The 20,585-nt window shown below is 35.4% G+C and overlaps 1 protein-coding gene across 1 annotated transcript; it reads right to left on the bottom strand.

Annotated features, from left to right (window-relative positions):
• Positions 1-938: 938 nt before the first annotated feature.
• LOC144439943 (uncharacterized) lies at positions 939-14,090 on the bottom strand. Its single transcript, XM_078129176.1, has 9 exons — positions 14,033-14,090; positions 12,622-12,718; positions 9,408-9,495; positions 8,548-8,739; positions 7,713-7,821; positions 7,049-7,099; positions 2,599-2,829; positions 1,770-1,988; positions 939-1,036 (listed from the first exon to the last, which is right to left on the bottom strand). Exons 1-9 carry the CDS (start codon positions 14,088-14,090, stop codon positions 939-941), a joined length of 1,143 nt encoding a protein of 380 aa, XP_077985302.1.
• Between the last annotated feature and the right edge of the window lie 6,495 nt (positions 14,091-20,585).

Here is a 20,585-nt window from a genome sequence, read left to right as displayed (position 1 = left end):
AGATAACTATTACCATGATGGCTGTTATGTAGTAACTATTTCCGAGGTTGAAAGCCTGATTAATGACAGGCAATGTTTTATAGCACATCACATTCTCAGGTTTATTACATACGTACCACTGTATACATTGCTGTACAGTTAAAAATAAAACTTATTTTGGACAATGGGATTTAAAAAAACAAAGGGCAGGGGGAATACCATCGGGTAACTCTGAGGGCGCTACTGTAGTCCGATGGCTGAAGCCATTGAAGAATACAATAATACAGTCCAGGAACAACATTAATAATGTATGGTGGTTCAAACGTCCATGACTATGTGGACTGATAAATACTTACTTTGTCCAGCATCAGGACATGCACTTCCTGCTGGACAACCAGTACATGAATCACTGTTAGACGAGGAGTACCACCCAGATGGACATGACTCACAGTACTTAGAATTACCAGCACTGTAATAAGAATAATACATGTAATATTATTTCTAAATAGCATGTTTCAAAACTTGTGTTCAGGGTACTTTACAATTATTACCCCCATAGTATACATATAATGGTACAGCTCTCTATAATTCCTCAACTCCCTGGGGAGCATACAATCCATTGCAGCCTTTATATACAGACACATATGATTAAAGCATTCACATAGCAATCTCTATCCTACCAGGTCCTTAATATTGCACAGGTTGACTGAGGTACAGTTGTGGTTCAAATCTTGCCCAAGGACTTTTGCCACTCAGAAACAAACGGCTGCAACAAAGCTGAACCCAACAACTTGTAAATTCCGATTCAGCCACCTGAAACCATTCATCCATCAAGGCTCCACAAATAAGAGCAATTGTTCCAACAGTTCTTCACTTAAATTTATTTCAAAACACAAAGACAAGGACAATAAAACACATATTATCATGCATATTAAATAATGACGTGATAAGAAGGCAGGTTACACTGACCTGTATTCTCCTGCTAAGCATGGTGATGGTGATTGCATAGGGTCTTCACAACTACTACCAGCTGGACAAGCTGTACACGAAGAAGATGCTACAAGACAAAAACACAATTACATGAAAGATTGCCACTTTTTGACTGTTTAACTCAAAGATCAAAAATAATAAATGCAAATGTCCTGGCGACAACGATATCATGACTGAAACTACCACAAAGATTTATCTTGTGACTTGTCTGATATATTGTAATGACTCAGTGTATAGTCTAGCTACTAGACCCTCAGACAATTCTGCTAACTTTAAAAGCAACCACAGGTCACATAGCACCAAAAGCACTATCAAGGTCTTGCTCTAGACACAAGCGATACTGTCATTCTTAGCTTTTATTCATCAATCTTCCAAGCGCAGATCTGATGTCTTGTTACAAGACTATCCATAAGGTCAGTGTCAATGTCTCTTTGGATTGACACCCAAAAAACAACATCAACCGAATCACAATTCCAATGTATTACTCTACTATTTATAGATAAAATATTTTGTACAATGTCTAATTATTGGTATTTTAACAGTTTTCAGTGAATATATTGTTGTTGTCTGAACAAAAAAATAATACTCTAGTCATAGCTAGTGCAGTTTTAATATAAAATATACCTTAAAGATCTCCTTACTCACTTAAATCGTTTAACTAACCGGAAACTCTAAGGAAACTGATGTGTACAGATTAATAAAGAAGATAGCACTGTATATCCTTTCAAGTTTGTTGTTTGAAAAATGGTTTTAACTTTAAGCATTTTAATGTTTATGACATAAATTAGTTAAAATCCTACCTTTGACATCAGCATACTCTCCATCTAGACACGGTGAACAAATACTGGTACTTCCTGCACTGTACTCTCCACGAATACAGAACACAGGAGACTGGGACGGATCAGAACATTTATAGCCACCAGGACAAGGTTTACACTCACTGGAACCAGTCTCATTAGCATAGGTACCCAATTCACATTCTATAGGCTCCATACGACCAGAACCAGGACACATTTTACCTAGTGTAGATGGTGCCATATAATAGGTTTAATAATTTGTACATAAACATAGAGCTAATATATAGTACAAAACAAGGACACTGTTTACCTAGTGTACGTGAAGGTGGAACCACATATTAAATAGGTTCAATAATTTGCTAATAATTACAACCAGAACCAGGACACATTTTACCTACTAGAGAGTATCACATTTTAAATAGATTTAACGATTGTAGATAAACATAAACTTAAAGTATCCACTACACAAACCAAAACAAATTTGGCCTAGCAGATGGTACCACATGATTTGTACAGAAACATTGTTATAGTGTTACTGTTAACAACAGAATCTGGGCACATTGCACCATAGTGTAGATAGTATCAAGTACTGATTTGCACACAAACATAATCAGGGCACATGTTATGATACCACATAACGGTATTAACACAAAGTTAATCAATGTTAAGAACAGAATCAGGACACATTTGACCTTGTAGATATACATACCATATATTGATTTATACACAATATGAAAGAGTCACTGTAATTAACTTAAATAAAGTATGGTGAGAACTTACCACCATATATACACTTGTATAGATGATAGAGTTGATTTGACATTGTACTCACCTTCTTCACAATCAGTACATGCATCACTACCATTCCTAGCATAGCTACCTTCACTACAAATCTGTGGAGTACTGGGATCCGAGCATTCATAACCTCCTGGACACAACTCACACGATGTCTGTCCAGCGTTACTATAGTAACCACTATTACATGTACTTTCTGCTGTAAGTGTACAGTAACTACCTGCACTACATTCTGTACACGACGACTGTCCACTGGATGAGTACCAACCTATAATAACATGCACAGGTTATAATTTAGTTCGTGTTCATGTCAGTCTCAATTTTTGTACATCCATCCCCACCACCCACTCCCCACCCTCTCCCTCCCTCCCCCTCCCCCTCCCCCCCCTCTCTCTCTCTATCTCTCTCTCTCTCTCTCTCTCTCTCTCTCTCTCTCTCTCTCTCTCTCTCTCTCTCTCTCTCTCTCTCTCTCTCTCTCTCTCTCTCTCTCTCTCTCTCTCTCTCTCTCTCTCTCTCTCTCATTCTATCACTCATTCTCAGTCACCATCTCTAAACATTCTTCTCTCTCCTTCATTCTGCCATTCAACATCATTTCAAATGTTTACATATACACCTACAGTGCTACTACTAGTGTACTACTGTGCAGTGCAGCTCTACATGTATCTATGCAGCATAGCGTTAACGCCTGGCAGCATAATAAAATGGTGCAAGTACAATAAAATACTGACTACTTGGTTTTATCAACCTAAAGTGTGCATATATTGACAGCCTATTCACCTGTATCACATGGTGTGGGTGTTTGTGTGGCGTTAGTAGGACAGTAAAATCCTGCCTCACATAAAGTACAGTTGGTAGCTGCACTAAATGAATAGTATCCATCTGGACAAGCTTGTGGCAAACTGCCAGCATTGGAACATTGGTAGCCGTCAGGACATACAGTACACGATGTACTGCCAGCTAAGCTATAGTAACCACTTTGACAGCTAGTCTGTTGTGTTGATGTACAATAGAAGCCAGCACTGCATTCATCACAACTATCTTGGCCTGTATTGTTACTATACCAACCTATGTAGCAAAGCAAAATTATAACTTGCATGGAAAATGATAATAGCAACTGGTAATTACAAGCAAAGCACAAATGGAACTTTACATTGATATGACAAACAGTGGTAATTGCTACAATATATGACAACAACAACAACAACAACAACAACAACAACAACAACAACAACAACAGTACAACATTCCATGAATAAGATAGATTTACCAAACTAACAAACATAGTGAGTTGATGATACATCAAATGAGAACAGCTTTACCAAACTAACAGACAGTAGATTACATCAGTAGGTGAAACATTAAATGAGTTAGGACAGATTCACCAAACTAACAGACATAACAGGTTGGTGATAGACATCAAATGAGGACAGATTCACCAAACTAACAGACATAACAGGTTGGTGATAGACATCAAATGAGGACAGATTCATCAAACTAACAGACATGGTGGAGTTGGTTGGTTTCACATGATACAAATTACTGAACATCATATGAGGAGGGAGGGGTCTTTACCATCTAGTAAAAGACAGTTTACATAAAATACAGACATTGACATTAGGTGACAGCATACATATAGACATTATGATCAGTAAACTTTACCAAACAAACATATGATTATGTAAAAGATGTGTGTCACCAAACAAATAGACATGTAGTGAAGATTTGACTTAACCAAACAAACAGACATGTTGTGAAGATTTGGCTTTACCAAACAAACAAACAAACATGTAGTGAAGATTTGGCTTTACCAAACAAACAAACATGTAGTGAAGATTTGACTTAACCAAACAAACAGACATGTTGTGAAGATTTGGCTTTACCAAACAAACAAACATGTAGTGAAGATGTGGCTTTACCGAACAAACAAACATGTAGTGAAGATTTGGCTTAACCAAACAAACGAACAGACATGTAGTAAAGATTTAGCTTAGCCAACAAACAGACATGTAGTGAAAAAATTACAAAAGTTTGAGCCAACAAACATTTATACATGTGAAGTGTTGTTTCATAATTTGTCAGGTCAATGTTGTCTGTATGTCAAGTTTATCAAGTCAATGAATGGTACAACAGTTATTCATATACCAATATATTTTTCAACAGAGTCAAATGAATACTGTTGGTAAGTAAATGTTATTGTGTTTGCAATAAAGTTATCTCCATTATGTCAACATAGTTAATCAAAGTCATTGTAAAGTCTGTCAAAAATTTTAGTTTTACAATGTTGTCAGCATCCTTTAGTCAATGAAAAGTCTGTAAGTTGTGTTTGTGACAACCATAATCACCTTGATCACATGTTAGGGGTGTTGTCGTGGCAACTGTTGGACAGTAAAACCCTGGTTGACAGGGAGTACAACTCTCACTTCCATTGACAGCATAACTACCAGAGTCACAGCTGATTGGTAAACTACCATTAGCACAGTAATAACCACCAGGACATAACTGACAAGATGTCTGTCCTGCGTAACTATAGTAACCACTATTACACTTAGTTACCGTTGTCAAGGTACAGTAAGATCCTGAGGGACATTCAGTACAGTTAACTGAACCTTCATTACTATACCAACCTGTGTGTGTAATTCATTTAGAAGAAACCGAAAATAAAAAAAAACAGCGTTAAGCAAAATTAATGGCATTATGGAAAAACATAGGTACAAATATCACATTACAAAATAAATATGCTTTTTATCAAAATATGATACTTATGGTAAATTAACAACCAGTGTACAAATCATCATAATCAATAATATATGTATTATGATTTTATGGCCTCTGAAAGGTGGTGAATATCCACCATTGAAAATATACATACATGTCAATTATATCAAATGAAATATACAAGTAGTGCCATATTGTAAACTGAACATAATAATAGACACAGAGTTTAATACCAAGACTCTCTATTATCTCTGTAACATGTACAATGATTGGACTGGAGAACAAAATTCTTGGACTGTGATTGGACAACACATAATGGTATGACTTTGATTGGACAACACAAAGTACTGCCAATTTGATTGGACAATACAAATGACATGACAGTGGACAACGTGAATTGATATGACAATGATTGGACAACACAAAATGCAATGATATTGACTGGACAACACAAAATGCCATGGTCGTGATTGGACAACATAAAATGCCATGGTTGTGATTGGACAATATAAAATGCCATGATTTGATTGGATAACATAAAAGTACCATGATGCAATTGGACAACATAGAATGTCTCCATTATGATTGGACAATGTGAATGCTATGATTATGATTGGACAACACAAAATGTCAGGACAGCAAATAAACACAAAGTTGAAATACACATTCAAATAATGCATAAAATCACCTTCATCACATGTTAGGGGTGTTGTTGTAGCAACTGTTGGGCAGTAAAACCCTGGTTGACAGGGAGTACAACTCTCACTTCCATTGACAGCATAACTACCAGAGTCACAGCTGATTGGTAAACTACCATTAGCACAGTAATAACCACCAGGACATAATTGACAAGATGTCTGTCCTGCGTAACTATAGTAACCACTATTACACTTAGTTACCGTTGTCAAGGTACAGTAAGATCCTGAGGGACATTCAGTACAGTTAACTGAACCTTCATTGCTATACCAACCTAACAAAATGTAAATAATTGCAAATAAAAAAAGAGCAAAAAAATAATGAATCTTTTCAATGCACGCAAAAACTTTCAAAACACAAAAATAATAATACTTAAAAGTCTTTATACATGTACACTAAAACAGAAAAAATATCTCCTCATGCTGCATTTGGAGAAAAAAAAATATAGCATGGCAAGGCAAAACAGGCAGCTCTTAGAACATGGCATGTTAAAAGGCATTGGCATTGCATTCTTATGCATATATGTTATTACATGCAATGATAGCATTCAAGTATTTTGCCCTTGTCACACTCCATCATCTCACATGTATCAGTCTAGATGCATATCTAAGCATAGACTAATATTGTTTTACTCCATTATTTCACATGCACATATCTCTCACTGTTATTACAGGTAATATTGGGTTTGACTACTTTACCCTGTCAACTCACATGCACATTTCACTCACTGTTATTACCGGTACCGGTAATATTGGGTTTGACTACTTTACCCTGTCAACTCACATGCATATTTCACTCACTGTTATTACAGGTAATATCGGGTTTGACTACTTTGCTCTGTCAACTCACATGCATACCTCTCTCTCTCTCTCTCTCTCTCTCTCTCTCTCTTTTGGGTTTAATAGATTTTATGAATTCCCGAATCATGCAAATCAATGTTGGATTAAGGTACTCAATACATGCAATCAATCAATCAACCAATCAATCAATCAATCAATCAATCAATCACTTCATCAGTCAGTCAATTTTGCCGCCATCAATCTTACTAAGATGACATTTTAAACACACTAACATACCAGATGAACACTGCTCTGGGGCACCCATACCATCAACAGGACACTCGTAACCTACAAAAAAAAAACAAGAAAATATGATTAAAAATGTAATAATAATAATATTTATTGCATTACCAGGCCACTGGCACATTTGTAAAAGTAGTAAATATCTGTAGAAAAACAGAAATACAAGTTATAATATGTTTATTGCACAGGCATTTACGTGTAAGATTTTAAAAATCTAAATAAACACACACACATACATGATTTCTATACATTGAATAGTTCACATGGTAAAGTCAGTCAGTAGTTTTCAGTGACTCAAGTCAATTGGGCAGTCCGACTCTGTCAATCAGTCAGTCAGTCAGTAGCAGTCAGTCAGTCAGACAGTCAGTCAGTCAGTCAGTCAGTCAGTCAGTCAGTCAGACAGTCAGTCAGTAGCCGTCAGTCAGTCAGTCAGTCAGTCAGTCAGTCAGTCAGTCAGGTAGTCAGTAGTAGTCAGTCAGTAAGTAGCAGTCGTTCAATCAATCAATCAATCAGTCAGTCAGTCTGTCAGTCGTGGTGTGATACTCCTAAAGAGGTGGTGCCAATTATGTATCCAGATCTAGATTCAGTTGTAGTTTTCAATCATCACTTCTACATGTATATGTTACTTTAACTTTAAGTACACCGGTATGTTTCTCACCTGCAGGACATGTTTGACAGCTAACACTGTTGTTATATGCATAATTACCAGCTGTACATAAATCACAACTCTGCTGATCACTGGACGGAACATTACCCTCAGGACAGGTCTATAAATAGAAAGATACAAGATGCATTTACTTTATTGTACTATACTGATATCTGAAATGATAGATAAGGTTGCAATAAAGTTTATTATTATTATTATTATTATTATTATTATTATTATTATTATTACATAAACAAAAATATACATAAACAGTGAAAGACAATATCAATAAATAAGACACATCTTTACATAAACTAGAAATGAATAAAACCTAATTACTTATAATTAGTATAATAACTTCATATACTTTGGTAATCACTTGAATCAGTTCAAGTTAACTTTCCACATCAGTCTTGAATCTGAAATTTGGATTCATAGCAATCAATCTACGTGGTAGTTAATGGCCAGCTATGGTCATTACAATGCTAGTAAATGGATAGGGTTGTTTTGTCTTCAAATTCTAGAAGAGAATTGTCTTCCATACTTACATAGTAGATAGTGTTTCATACTAAGAAATATGATAACGACAAAGTTTCAATTCATTGTAGAATAGAAACTGATAATTGATTTCATTTTTCATAGTAGTAATACTTACTAATAGTGAAGTCTACTGTCAGGTGATTCCATTTGGAGGTCACCTGACCACACAGCATAACATCATTACGCTGACAACATCGAAGTAATTCGAATGAAAACTACGTATTTGTTTCAAAAACTAGATTCCAATAAGTTAACTTTACTAGTACTAAAGTATTTTATACTTAGGAAACATTTACAGTATATTTACCTGAGGTTCCTGAGTAGTACTTGGACAGATATAACCACTGGGACACGATTGACATGTTAAGTCACCTGCTAAGGAATAGTCACCTAGAGTACACGCTGCAATAGCTCCTGATAATGTAGTACAACTAGAACCAGCTGGACATATAGTGCATGATGCTGACCCTGCAGTACTGATTTGACCTGAATCACATGTCTGGTAGAGAACAGTAAAATATAGAATTAAATGCATTTCATCTCACACTGAGTCTACTATACATACCTAACTCTAATTTCATCACACAATGTATTCACATTGACAGTATGTCATACTTGTCAAACTCAACTAGTCACCTGGCAGTTATACAGTACATTATACTTGCCTTACTACATCATACAATCATACCTTCTCACCTGACAGTCATACAACTTACTTGCTGACTCATACCATCATACCCTCTCACCTGGCAGTTATACTTGCCTAACTTTAATTTATCATGCTATCAACTCGCCTGTCAGTTACACATTCCTATCTCACCAACAGTCATAATTGCCTAGCTCATCTGACATGCATATTTGGGTAACTCTCCTGATATTCATGTTTACCTAAACTCTAACTCTACTCACCTGGCATACTTGCCTAACTCATTTCTGTCAAACTGTTACCTGTCTCACCTGGCACACTTGCCTAACTCTAACTCACACTTGCCTAACTCATTTCTGTCAAACTGTCACCTGTCTCACCTAGCATACTTGCCTAACTCTAACTCACACTTGCCTAACTCATTTCTGTCAAACTGTCACCTGTCTCACCTAGCATACTTGCCTAACTCTAATTCTATACTGGGTGGTAGTCAAATTTACCTAACCTTTAATTCTACTTACCTGGCAGTCACCTGACGATGAAGACCCAGTATTACTATTATACTCCCCTATACCACATGGTTGCTGGGCACTGGCACCACCAACACAACTGAAAAATAAAAACACATAACCAATTCATTATCAATGGCTATCTAGATATGGTTAATAGGCCTTTGCAAAATATGCCATGGTGGCGCTCTACTTCCTGTCTGTGTGTACCTTGGGGGTATACATGGTATAGGTTACTTGGTAATCATAGAGCACTGCTGCTATCCTCGATGTCTGAACAATACAAAAAACATCCCTGATTTACACTTCTACAGAATACCAAGGGACAAAGCTCTTAAGAAACGGTACTATGAGTACTATGAGTTGATGATACCCCCAATTTGAGCGAGGGCGACATATTCTCAATTTCCTGTTTGCAGTCTGAAATGGCTGGAGCCATCAACATAAAACTTTTCAATTAGGAAGGCTCTGTACACAAGTATCACTTCAAATTAAAGTATGAATCACTCAATGTACATGTCTCTACTAAAGCTAGATATAAATTGCCTCAACACCTTCTATTCTAATTAGCGCATTCCAGCATCACAGGCCCACTCATTCACTAGATTAATTTTCACAGCAAATACTATGATTTGGGGAGAAACTCAGTCATATAATATTTTGAATCATGGCTAGCAATTTAACTAGAAACTTATTTTAAAAGCTGTCAATGTCATTACAACATAACTTTTTTGGATAGCAATAAAATATGTACAATCGAGAATCATCTCAATCAGTCAATGAGTTCTCCAATGAAAGACAATATTTTGTGCTGTGCATCAAAATGCTAAAAACTATGTTTCCTTATTAACATTAGTCACCACATAGTAAGAGATGGGGGAACACCAAGGTTGGGTGAGTCACAAGAAACAGTACAACTGCTGTGTGTAAATTGAATGGCACATCAAATTGGCTTAGAAAGCATACAGGCCTCAATGTTCAGGTCTTTTTGTACTATTTTCACTATCACTATCACTTTAAAGGCTCAGTTCAGATTTGGATTACAATGAAATTATGAAAAACAGTTCCTGGAAACTTGTGTCAGAGAAAATGTTAGACACTAACAAAAGAATGACCCTCTGTCATCATAATGGCTCTACTGATATAATTAGATAAATTTGAGTGACTTAAGGGGCCCTTGCGGCCCTTGCCACTACGAGTTGCTAGACTGGTAGTGATAATCCTTAGGTCATGAGTATTTTCTGGAACGACTAGAGCATATATTCCATATTTTTTGCTGAACCTGGCTCATGCATGGTATAATATCAGTATAATGCAAGAACTTGGGACTGAAACCCTGGCCTTTAACAATTGGTTGGTATATCTCTAATAAGTATGACTCTACTTCATACAACTGATATCATATCTCCTGGTGTATTCCAAAGTTTTTTTCCTACAATGTCCTGTTTTATTATTTTCAAACGTGTAAGTACCAGAACGAATAAAAGATTCATGCTATAAACTGCATCATAAGATTTGATGAGATATACAAATCTGTAATCAATAGACTGTAATTCCTAAGGGGCTATGGGGTGTGGTACAGACAATTTGCAAATACAGCCATAACACAGTTGACGTAGTTAGGTTTAAAATAGCCTGTATTTCATTGTTGAGAACAAAAGACTAGAGAATAATAGATGTAATTCAACAAAAGAAAGGTGATCCAGGTTGTCACAATAGAGACCGAACAACAACTATTATAGTATAGCTGAGTTAAATGCCTAAATATATTGAACATAGTATGTACTAGAGAGTTAAATAGCATAATAAAGTAAACATATCACACATTCATGTACTATCTGTAATGAGTTTAATGACATGAAAGAGGGAACTGCACTGATATGAAAGTGTACTAGTAGCCTGGTTCACACTCACGACCTGTGTGCCCTCTAAGACTAAGCCATTTTGATGCAACACTGACTCACAATATCTAGTGGCGCATCAAAATTTGGTGTTCCCTATCTCTTACTACTCACAAGAAATGCCAGTTTTTATCATTTTGACCCACAACAATAAAATTTGGCTACCATAAATGGCATAAGAGGGCACACTGTTCATGACACATGTTGTCAACTGAATCCCAAATACTTATTAGTAGCCTGGTTCACTGACACTCATAACATACACTGTCAACTGAATCTCAATACTTACTAGTAGCCTGGTTCACTGACACTCATAACATACACTGTCAACTGAATCTCAATACTTACTAGTAGCCTGGTTCACTGACACTCATAACATACACTGTCAACTGAATCTCAATACTTACTAGTAGCCTGGTTCACTGACACTCATAACATACACTGTCAACTGAATCTCAATACTTACTAGTAGCCTGGTTCACTGACACTCATAACATACACTGTCAACTGAATCTCAATACTTACTAGTAGCCTGGTTCACTGACACTCATAACATACACTGTCAACTGAATCTCAATACTTACTAGTAGCCTGGTTCACTGACACTCATAACATACACTGTCAACTGAATCTCAATACTTACTAGTAGCCTGGTTCACTGACACTCATAACATACACTGTCAACTGAATCTCAATACTTACTAGTAGCCTGGTTCACTGACACTCATAACATACACTGTCAACTGAATCTCAATACTTACTAGTAGCCTGGTTCACTGACACTCATAACATACACTGTCAACTGAATCTCAATACTTACTAGTAGCCTGGTTCACTGACACTCATAACATACACTGTCAACTGAATCTCAATACTTACTAGTAGCCTGGTTCACACTCATAACATACACTGTCAACTGAACCACAATACTTAATAGTAGCCTGGTTCACTGACACTCATAACATACACTGTCAACTGAATCTCAATACTTACTAGTAGCCTGGTTCACTGACACTCATAACATACACTGTCAACTGAATCTCAATACTTACTAGTAGCCTGGTTCACTGACACTCATAACATACACTGTCAACTGAATCTCAATACTTACTAGTAGCCTGGTTCACACTCATAACATACACTGTCAACTGAACCACAATACTTACTAGTAGCCTGGTTCACTGACACTCATAACATACACTGTCAACTGATACTTAGTAGTAGCCTGGTTCACTGACACTCATAACATACACTGTCAACTGATACTTAGTAGTAGCCTGGTTCACACTCATAACATACACTGTCAACTAAACTGCAATACTTACTAGTAGCCTGGTTCACACTCATGGCATGCATCATCACCAGAATCCCAATACTGACCAGCAGTACAATTGGAAGAATCACAGTTTGCTTCTACGCCATCTACAATCAAAAAAATAATCAAAACCGATGGGTAAACATAATATTCCCTACAACTCTTGGTGGTATTCAGCTAGCAGAATACAATGTATACTATGGCAGAAGCTACAGCCAGAGAGCAGGTACAAATTCTTATAGGGTTTTATATTTTATCTGTAGTGAGGTGCAACATCAAGAGTTTTAATCATTGCAAGATTAGAACCAACTCGGAGGGTTGAGCTGTAGGATGTAGATAAGATTACCGTATGTAATGTCGCTATGGGAAATCATGACCTAATTTTAGGTTTGAATAAATTGCTGCTACAGTGCTAGTAAAATGTCAGGTGTGGTAGCGGAAAGGAGAGAGCCAAACATTCCCACATAACTGGATTCTAAGCTATCAACAGCAACATGTTTTATTTTGACCTGCAAAATGTTATTACAGGTACATTGCACCAAGAATTGTAGTAAATTAAGTCCTATACACATTATGATCATCTCTAGTGTGGATGCCGGCCGACATACATGTAGTTTCTATACTACGTCTGGTCAAAGTCGTCAATCAGCACAAAAAGTTGTTCATCCAATCAGTGAACCCTGACTGTTATAGTGATGTTAACAGTGTATTAGTAGCATACTGAGCTGACAAATATAGCATATTTGAACATTATATAACTGCACCACTAAACACTAACTTTATAAGGGACTGTGTTATTGTTTAGAAATTTGTGATTGATTAACAAAGACATGATGTTAATGACTGTGTGGGTGGCTGTGTATGAATTTTAAATTGCATCTCAGGACTTCTAGAGTAATGACTTTGACTACGCTTTTTTGTATACTGTGAGTGGAGGTGTAAATGGTAATGATACCGTATAGGAACTAGATTAGATCATCTCCATCGTATAGTCACATGATATCCAATTACAACCACCTGTTAGTGTGTGATGGATTATATTTACTGACATGCACTGTTCAGCCCTTCCCCAGCAGGAGATTTAGCTACATTTTTGATCGAAAAGCCCATTTGACTATACATTAGAAAGAGATTGTAGAGAACGACTACAAACAGAATACAAGAATTGTGGCTGGCAATTAAATCATACAATTTACTTTTTTAGAAACTACTGGTATACATTACAGACATAACTATTCTACCTCTACATTGTTTGCAGTGACATGTCATATGAAAACCAACAGCCAGCCACTTGAAATACATGTGTTTACCTTGCACCCTTGTATTGTATTTAATGTGTACAGTTATGTGTACAGACTTTAAAGTAAATAGACACCTGTAGTAGTAATACTTTAACTAGCAGTACTATACATACTGTATACCAACAGTGTTTTTACCATGGCAAACTATTGTGTCAGGTTTGCCTTTAAACAGTAACATCTTTAAATCTTTATCTTAATCTTTGTGTTTACTATACCATATTTTCCACAGCATGTTGTTAAGTAATAATAAAGTGTAAAAAGGCCATTACATGTATAACTGACTCATACAAAATTTTGATATACATTTTGTATATGGTTACATGTAGGTATTTAACCAGTGTTTTTGCTAAGGTTGGCGAACTCCGGTAACAGAAAAGGTGGTAAAACTAACATAGTCACCCATACACTACATGTACCACTATACCAGGGATTGAAATTAACAGTAGTCCCATGTTCACAGACTACCAATTCTTGTCATGGAGCTACCATAATTTGCAGCTGGTAGCCCACTCAGGCTACCACTGATTATGTGATGATTTATTGAATGGAAGATTTACGGACATTATTTTGATAACACACATACATGTATTTCCAAAAGAGGAACTTTGTTTTCAGTTCAGGAATATGAGACTATCAGTCACCATCCTTGGACTACCAATTTCAGAAATTGATAGCCCATTGGGACTACCAAAGAAAATAAGTTAATTTCAAGCCCTGACTACCCTATAATTTTGGTGGGGAAACTCGGTAAAATGACATGGAAACTCAGGTAGATTTTACCTGCTTACTACCCTTGTTAACTGAGGACATAGATAGTTAATGTTGACACTTTATCTGATCTGATCAAATAGATGAGGTAATGTTAAAACTATGAAGGCAAGAAACTAGAGTATTTGCACACTCTAATGTAAATATTATACACAGTATTCATATAACTAACATCCCTGCAGGAAATTGTAATCTAATTGTAGGTTGAAGAAATGGCTGCTAGCAAAATGGCTGGCTTTGTAGGGGAGTGTGAAATAGATGGACATATCAGTGAGCAAAACACACATTGCGGCAAGCATGTAGATGTACATGCAAGAACACATCGTAAAATCCCCCTACGACTAGATTCTACAAAATGTATGCTACATGTAGTAGTCATGGTTACTGTACTTCTCAGCAGAGACACTACATCATACATTGTACAAACACCTTGTAATCAGAATTGAAATAAAAGTCTCCTGTGACTGTATAAAGTAATTTGATAATATTGATATAGTCAGGGGACTGAAGTGTTAAATTACTCAATAATGAAATAAATATATGCATAGATAAATGTCATGTATTGATTCTCCTAATAAATTCCCTATATTCTATGTGAAATTTTGGTCAATAATGTTACTCACTGTGTTCTAATTTAAATAAAATGGCATTATGTATAAGTTACATACACTATAATAACTCGATCACTTAAATATAACTAGGAGATATTTTAGTTAACCATAAAATGATGATACAGTACAATTTTAAAATGTAATTAAATGATGGAAGTCTGTTGATATACATTTTGTATTTTACTACTACAGGCAAACTACATGATTTCTTTATAAATACAATAAATCAGTAACTCTGTTAGCGGTAGGTATTTTTTAACCTAGCCACTATAAAATAAGATCATTAAATTAAATAAGTCTGGGAGGTGTTAACAGGTGTATTAGCCTCAAATCTAAGCATATAGAAGGAATGCATTGAAGGATTGTCGCCGATGTTTAGATTCTAGGCAACAACAAGTGTTTTTAACCATAGACCCTCCATGGTTTAACCTAGCTACATGTAAAAAAAATTGTATATATGTATGTACACATATATTAATTAAATCTACATATTTTCAGTAAGGCCAAATAAAAAAAATTGTGTGGTTCCGATTACGCTCAATTTTAGAATAGGTGGGGTAGGTAGATTTTTTTTTTTTTTTATTATACATTTTTTTTTTCATGTATGAGTGTCTAGTTTAGGTTTTCCATTGTTTTCCAAATGGTCTCTGTGTTGTTTATTTCTTCCTATCAGATGTACAGCCATTACAGATTGAACAACAGTTTTCTATTGTCTTTTTCAGTTGATGTCAGTTTCCGCATCAACTATTTGTCACGAGACTTCACAATTTTTGCAATTTCATTATTTTTTCTCTCAAATACATAAACAAAAGTTTAGGGTCGGCAGGAAAAACTAGATGAGGTCAGTCGGTTGGGTAACCGGAACCAAACAATTATTTTTATAGGCCCCAAGGTTAACTTTTCATGTATTTCACTGGAAAATTAAAATATGAAAATAAACAGTGACTCTTACACCACTGTCTTAGTAATTCATATAAAATTAGTCTTTAGAAAGATCTAAGTGTATACATGTACATGATATAGACAATGATGCAGAGCACACAATATTCTAACCAAATAAGGGAATTTTATGACAAGTACATGTTATATTCTCTGAACTTGAAAATCTACTCAAATTAAAAGTATTATGCATACATGTATGCCGTTCAAAAACACTAGTACTTATAATTGAATGATTTTGTACGCCAAATTAATTACAAACAGAGATTATGATGTGCGCTCACTCTCTCCTCCACTGACTGCAGTTTACAGTTCTACTCTGTACATGTACATTTTGTATACAACCAACCAACTGTATTACAATTTTTGCACCAAATTGATTAATACCGCAAGTCAATAAGGTATTTTAACAACCCAGTATATATAATAAATTGATCAATATCTCTACAATATATTTAAGCTAGCAATAATTTCTCAATAAAACAAATTGATTGATATTTGCCAAACCAATCTGGGAAACATTTACCCTATAATACAAGAGTAAACTCTACATACAAATTTCACTGTCAGTCAGTGTTAATTTTCCTATATACTAAACTGCAAAAGGACATATCCCGAATACTGATTTTTGCTTCTAATTATAGAATTTCATAAGTTTGAACTTCATGTAGACAGGAAGGCACTAGATTTCTGGCAGCACAGACAATGAAATTCAGAGACAATAAAGTGATGAATATTGGTCAAATAAACCAGCAAGATATTTAATCTTACACGTACAATTTCTCTAACTTATTAATATCAAAATAAATCTGGAACATATTGACTATTCTATACACCAAAAAAGTCCAAATTAATCAATATTTTTAGAATAAATCTTGCGAGGTATTAAATGGATCATATACATGTACATGTACTTCACAATTTCAATAACTTGTTCAATATTTGTAAAACAACTCTGGGAGGCCTTTAACCTATACATGTAGTTGCAATTTCTCTACATAATAAATTATTGGTACAATAAAGCTGAAATGTATTTAACTTGTCTCAGATTAAGACATTACATATGATTTTTCTATTCAATATTGAATAAAGTGATCAATATTTGTCAAACAAATCTTGGACTTCAAGATATGTTTTTATAAAATGGTATATTCAAATTTGATTGATAGTGGTACAATAAACCAACCAGCATCAATACACAGTACTGTACAATTGTGTATAACTATTCCCTACAGTAAAGAGATCAATATGTACAAAAAAAAAAAAAAATCTTTAACCTAGCTACAATATCTCAGGATACAGTACAATGAATTCATTAATATTAATATTAAATGTATTTATAATACAATAAACCTGGCACACATCTATAATATTACATGTATAACTATTCTGTATTCACTATAAAATAAATTGATCAATACTTGTATTTGTAAAACATATCTTAGAATTATTGAACTAGTAATTTCTACAATTGCTGTATACAGTATAATTGAATTAATATTAGTACAATGCACGTTCTATCTGAAATGTATTTAACCTTAACCATATATGATATTAATAATTAATAAATGTACAATACATATTGTGAAATCTGGAGAAAAGGATTTAACCTATTCAGTTAAATGGCCTCTAAGCCAATTGGACACAAACAATTTCTCATGACACACCAAAATTTGGTGTTCCCCTATCTCTTACTACCAATATGGTGGTGACTCGCAAGTAATCCCAGTTTTTCTCATTTTGACTCACAACAACAAAATTTGGCTATCATTAGAGGGCACACTGTTGGTAGCCACGTCTTTATACAAATTCTCTGACTGTATAACATACATGCATCACATCATGTATATTGACAGATAAATGTTTGCAATTTGTGAAATCTGGAAGATTAAATCATACAGCCTGGAATTCACTTGCCATGGTCTGTGATTATACTTATAAATCCAGATACAAATGTAGTAAGGATAACCAATTTTTGTTGTTGTGAGTCAAAATGAGAAAAATTGACATTTCTTGTGAGTCACCACATACAAGTAATATGTACGGTGTAAGACAAAGAGGAATGCCAAATTTTGGTGCGCCACTAGATATTGTGTGTGCCAGTAGTGCGTCAAATTGGCTTAGAGGGCACACACATGTAACACTGCTTAGAGGGCACATAACACTGCTTAGAGGGCAAACTTGCTTAGAGGGCAACTGATATAGAGGTTATGAGTATGAATTTTAATTGATTGTTAAACGGCACAATACATTAACCACACTAGACCATGAAATTCACTTCAGGTCATCTTACATTGTACTATGTATACCCAGATACAGTACTACTATTGAATGATAATTTGACAGACATCACCTGATTACATTTACTGAATGAATTGTACCCCAGAGAGAAAACATAGATTTTACACTTAGAATTATAACGTGAACTACATGTACACTGCACAAAGAGCATCTCATATATAACTGATTTTTGTTTTCTAAAGTAGAATTTTATAATTTTGAACTACATGTAGAGAGTAGATTACTTTCAGCATAGACCATAGAGTGAAATTCAAAGTCTAAGTTATGTACTTTCTACCTCAATGACAGGAAATTTTAAAATACATATCAACAACAATAGAGTGCTATTGTAGTTTTGCCACTAGTAAAATTTGCAATTTTAGAGTCTCAGCTAGTTCTCAAACAGTATTTTTTTTACTAATTGCCAGACTGGTACATTGTGATCATGTACAAATGTACTAGAACTTGAAGAAGGCATTTTAATCACTATTCTTTTTCGCAGTTTTGTTCTTTTTGTTGTTGTTTTGCAGCCAAATATGCAGGGGGGGGGGGGTCTGTAGCGAAAACATCAAGGTTTACAGTGTTTGTTCATTCCTAAGGATATAATATTGAAATAATCAGCTAGATATTCTTAGCCTGGCATCCATGTCGATTTTTACATTCGTCTTTCCCTTGTGATTTGAAAGACGAATGTAAAAAATCCAATCTGCATAGATTCCAGACTAAGATATTCTATATCATATGTTGGTAAGTGTATAATCATGGGTAGCCTGTTTACAGCATAAATTTGTTGTACTCTGTTAGTTCTCATATTCCCCAGCTAACTCGGTAAATGTACACATCAACACAGTTACAGGCTACATGTAGTTAGTGTATGGCTACAACCCTAACAACAAAACACTTGACAATTTGAAATTCTACCTAACCATTGCCTAGTAACCCAGTTACACAATTCTATTGATAGGTTAGTCCAGATCATGCACCTCTGACGTCAGATCTGAATAATTCTTAAGTTAAGCGCACTATGTGCACACCTACATACAAGTCACCCAACCATAAACTTATCCATATCTGATTTATACTAGAAGTCTTTATCTCGAATCTCAATTGTTTGGACATTTAACCTTTGCAATAAATTTCCCCATGAGTGGACTCAATGAACTTGTAAATCAAAACACAGATTAGTTACTAACCTAACTTTACCGTGCCCTTTCCTCTCAACAATAACCATAAATTTCTCCTTCTACCTAACGAGGTCCCTATCTGAACAATAAATTAATTTCTGCCTACATGTAACTGGGTCTCTATCTGGACAAACTGAATGCCTGCTAAACTGGGTCCTATCTCTGGGTTCCTATCACTGAGCAATCTGAATATTATAGACTATCCTAGTATCTAGCCAGGTACGTATCTCTGAACGATATATGAATTTCTACCTAAGGACTATAAGGTGGCCCTTGATGTGTTTTTAATTTGTTTTGAGTATATTCTCAAGGCTAAAGTGCTGCAGTGCATGTGCCTATGTGTTGACAGGTGTTCTTGTACATACATGAATGCTGAAGGCAATTTAAATTACAGGGGCCTACTGCGAGGGAAGACTGGCAAGTGATCACTCATATACTAGTATTAAAATACAGATTTACAACGTCAAATATGCATGATGTATGGTGTACATGTAGTACGGACACCTGTTGCCGATGCATCGATTTGATACTACTACTGGTACGAGTCGGACGACTGTTGCTTTGGTTCCCTTGGCAAAACCAAGTCGTGTATTTCACTATGGTGTAATTACTAAGACAGTGTGTGAATTGTTTACGAAATATTGACGTAACAACTGACGCGGTTCTTTTCGTAACACATCAATGGCTGCCAAAGTAATTACTGTTTATTGTAATCCCGGACGTTGCCTGAACGAGTCTCACGACACATTATTACCACCTAACGTCATTTTGAGCCCCTCTTTTCATTTTTCTGCAAATATAGTTATGTTCTTGCGTATACACTTCGAGTGGAAGAAACAACCAAATCGTAAAATCAATATTTGTGGGGGAACACACGAGTGGGTCTTTATC

Source organism: Glandiceps talaboti, chromosome 9, assembly GCF_964340395.1.
Source record: "Glandiceps talaboti chromosome 9, keGlaTala1.1, whole genome shotgun sequence".
NCBI classification, from domain to species: domain Eukaryota; kingdom Metazoa; phylum Hemichordata; class Enteropneusta; family Spengelidae; genus Glandiceps; species Glandiceps talaboti.
This window is presented reverse-complemented; position numbering and strand designations above follow the sequence as displayed.

Bases quoted from the DNA above. Each gene is read 5' to 3' on its own strand.
- LOC144439943 (XM_078129176.1), bottom strand. From the start codon at position 14,090: ATGTTACTGTTTAAAGGCAAACCTGACACAATAGTTTGCCATGGTAAA. The intron at 12,719-14,032 runs GTATACAGTATG...TTTTGATTGTAG, and splicing joins CCATGGTAAAAACACTGTTG to ATGGCGTAGAAGCAAACTGT. The intron at 1,037-1,769 runs GTAGGATTTTAA...TTTGTCTTGTAG, and splicing joins AGAGTATGCTGATGTCAAAG to CATCTTCTTCGTGTACAGCT.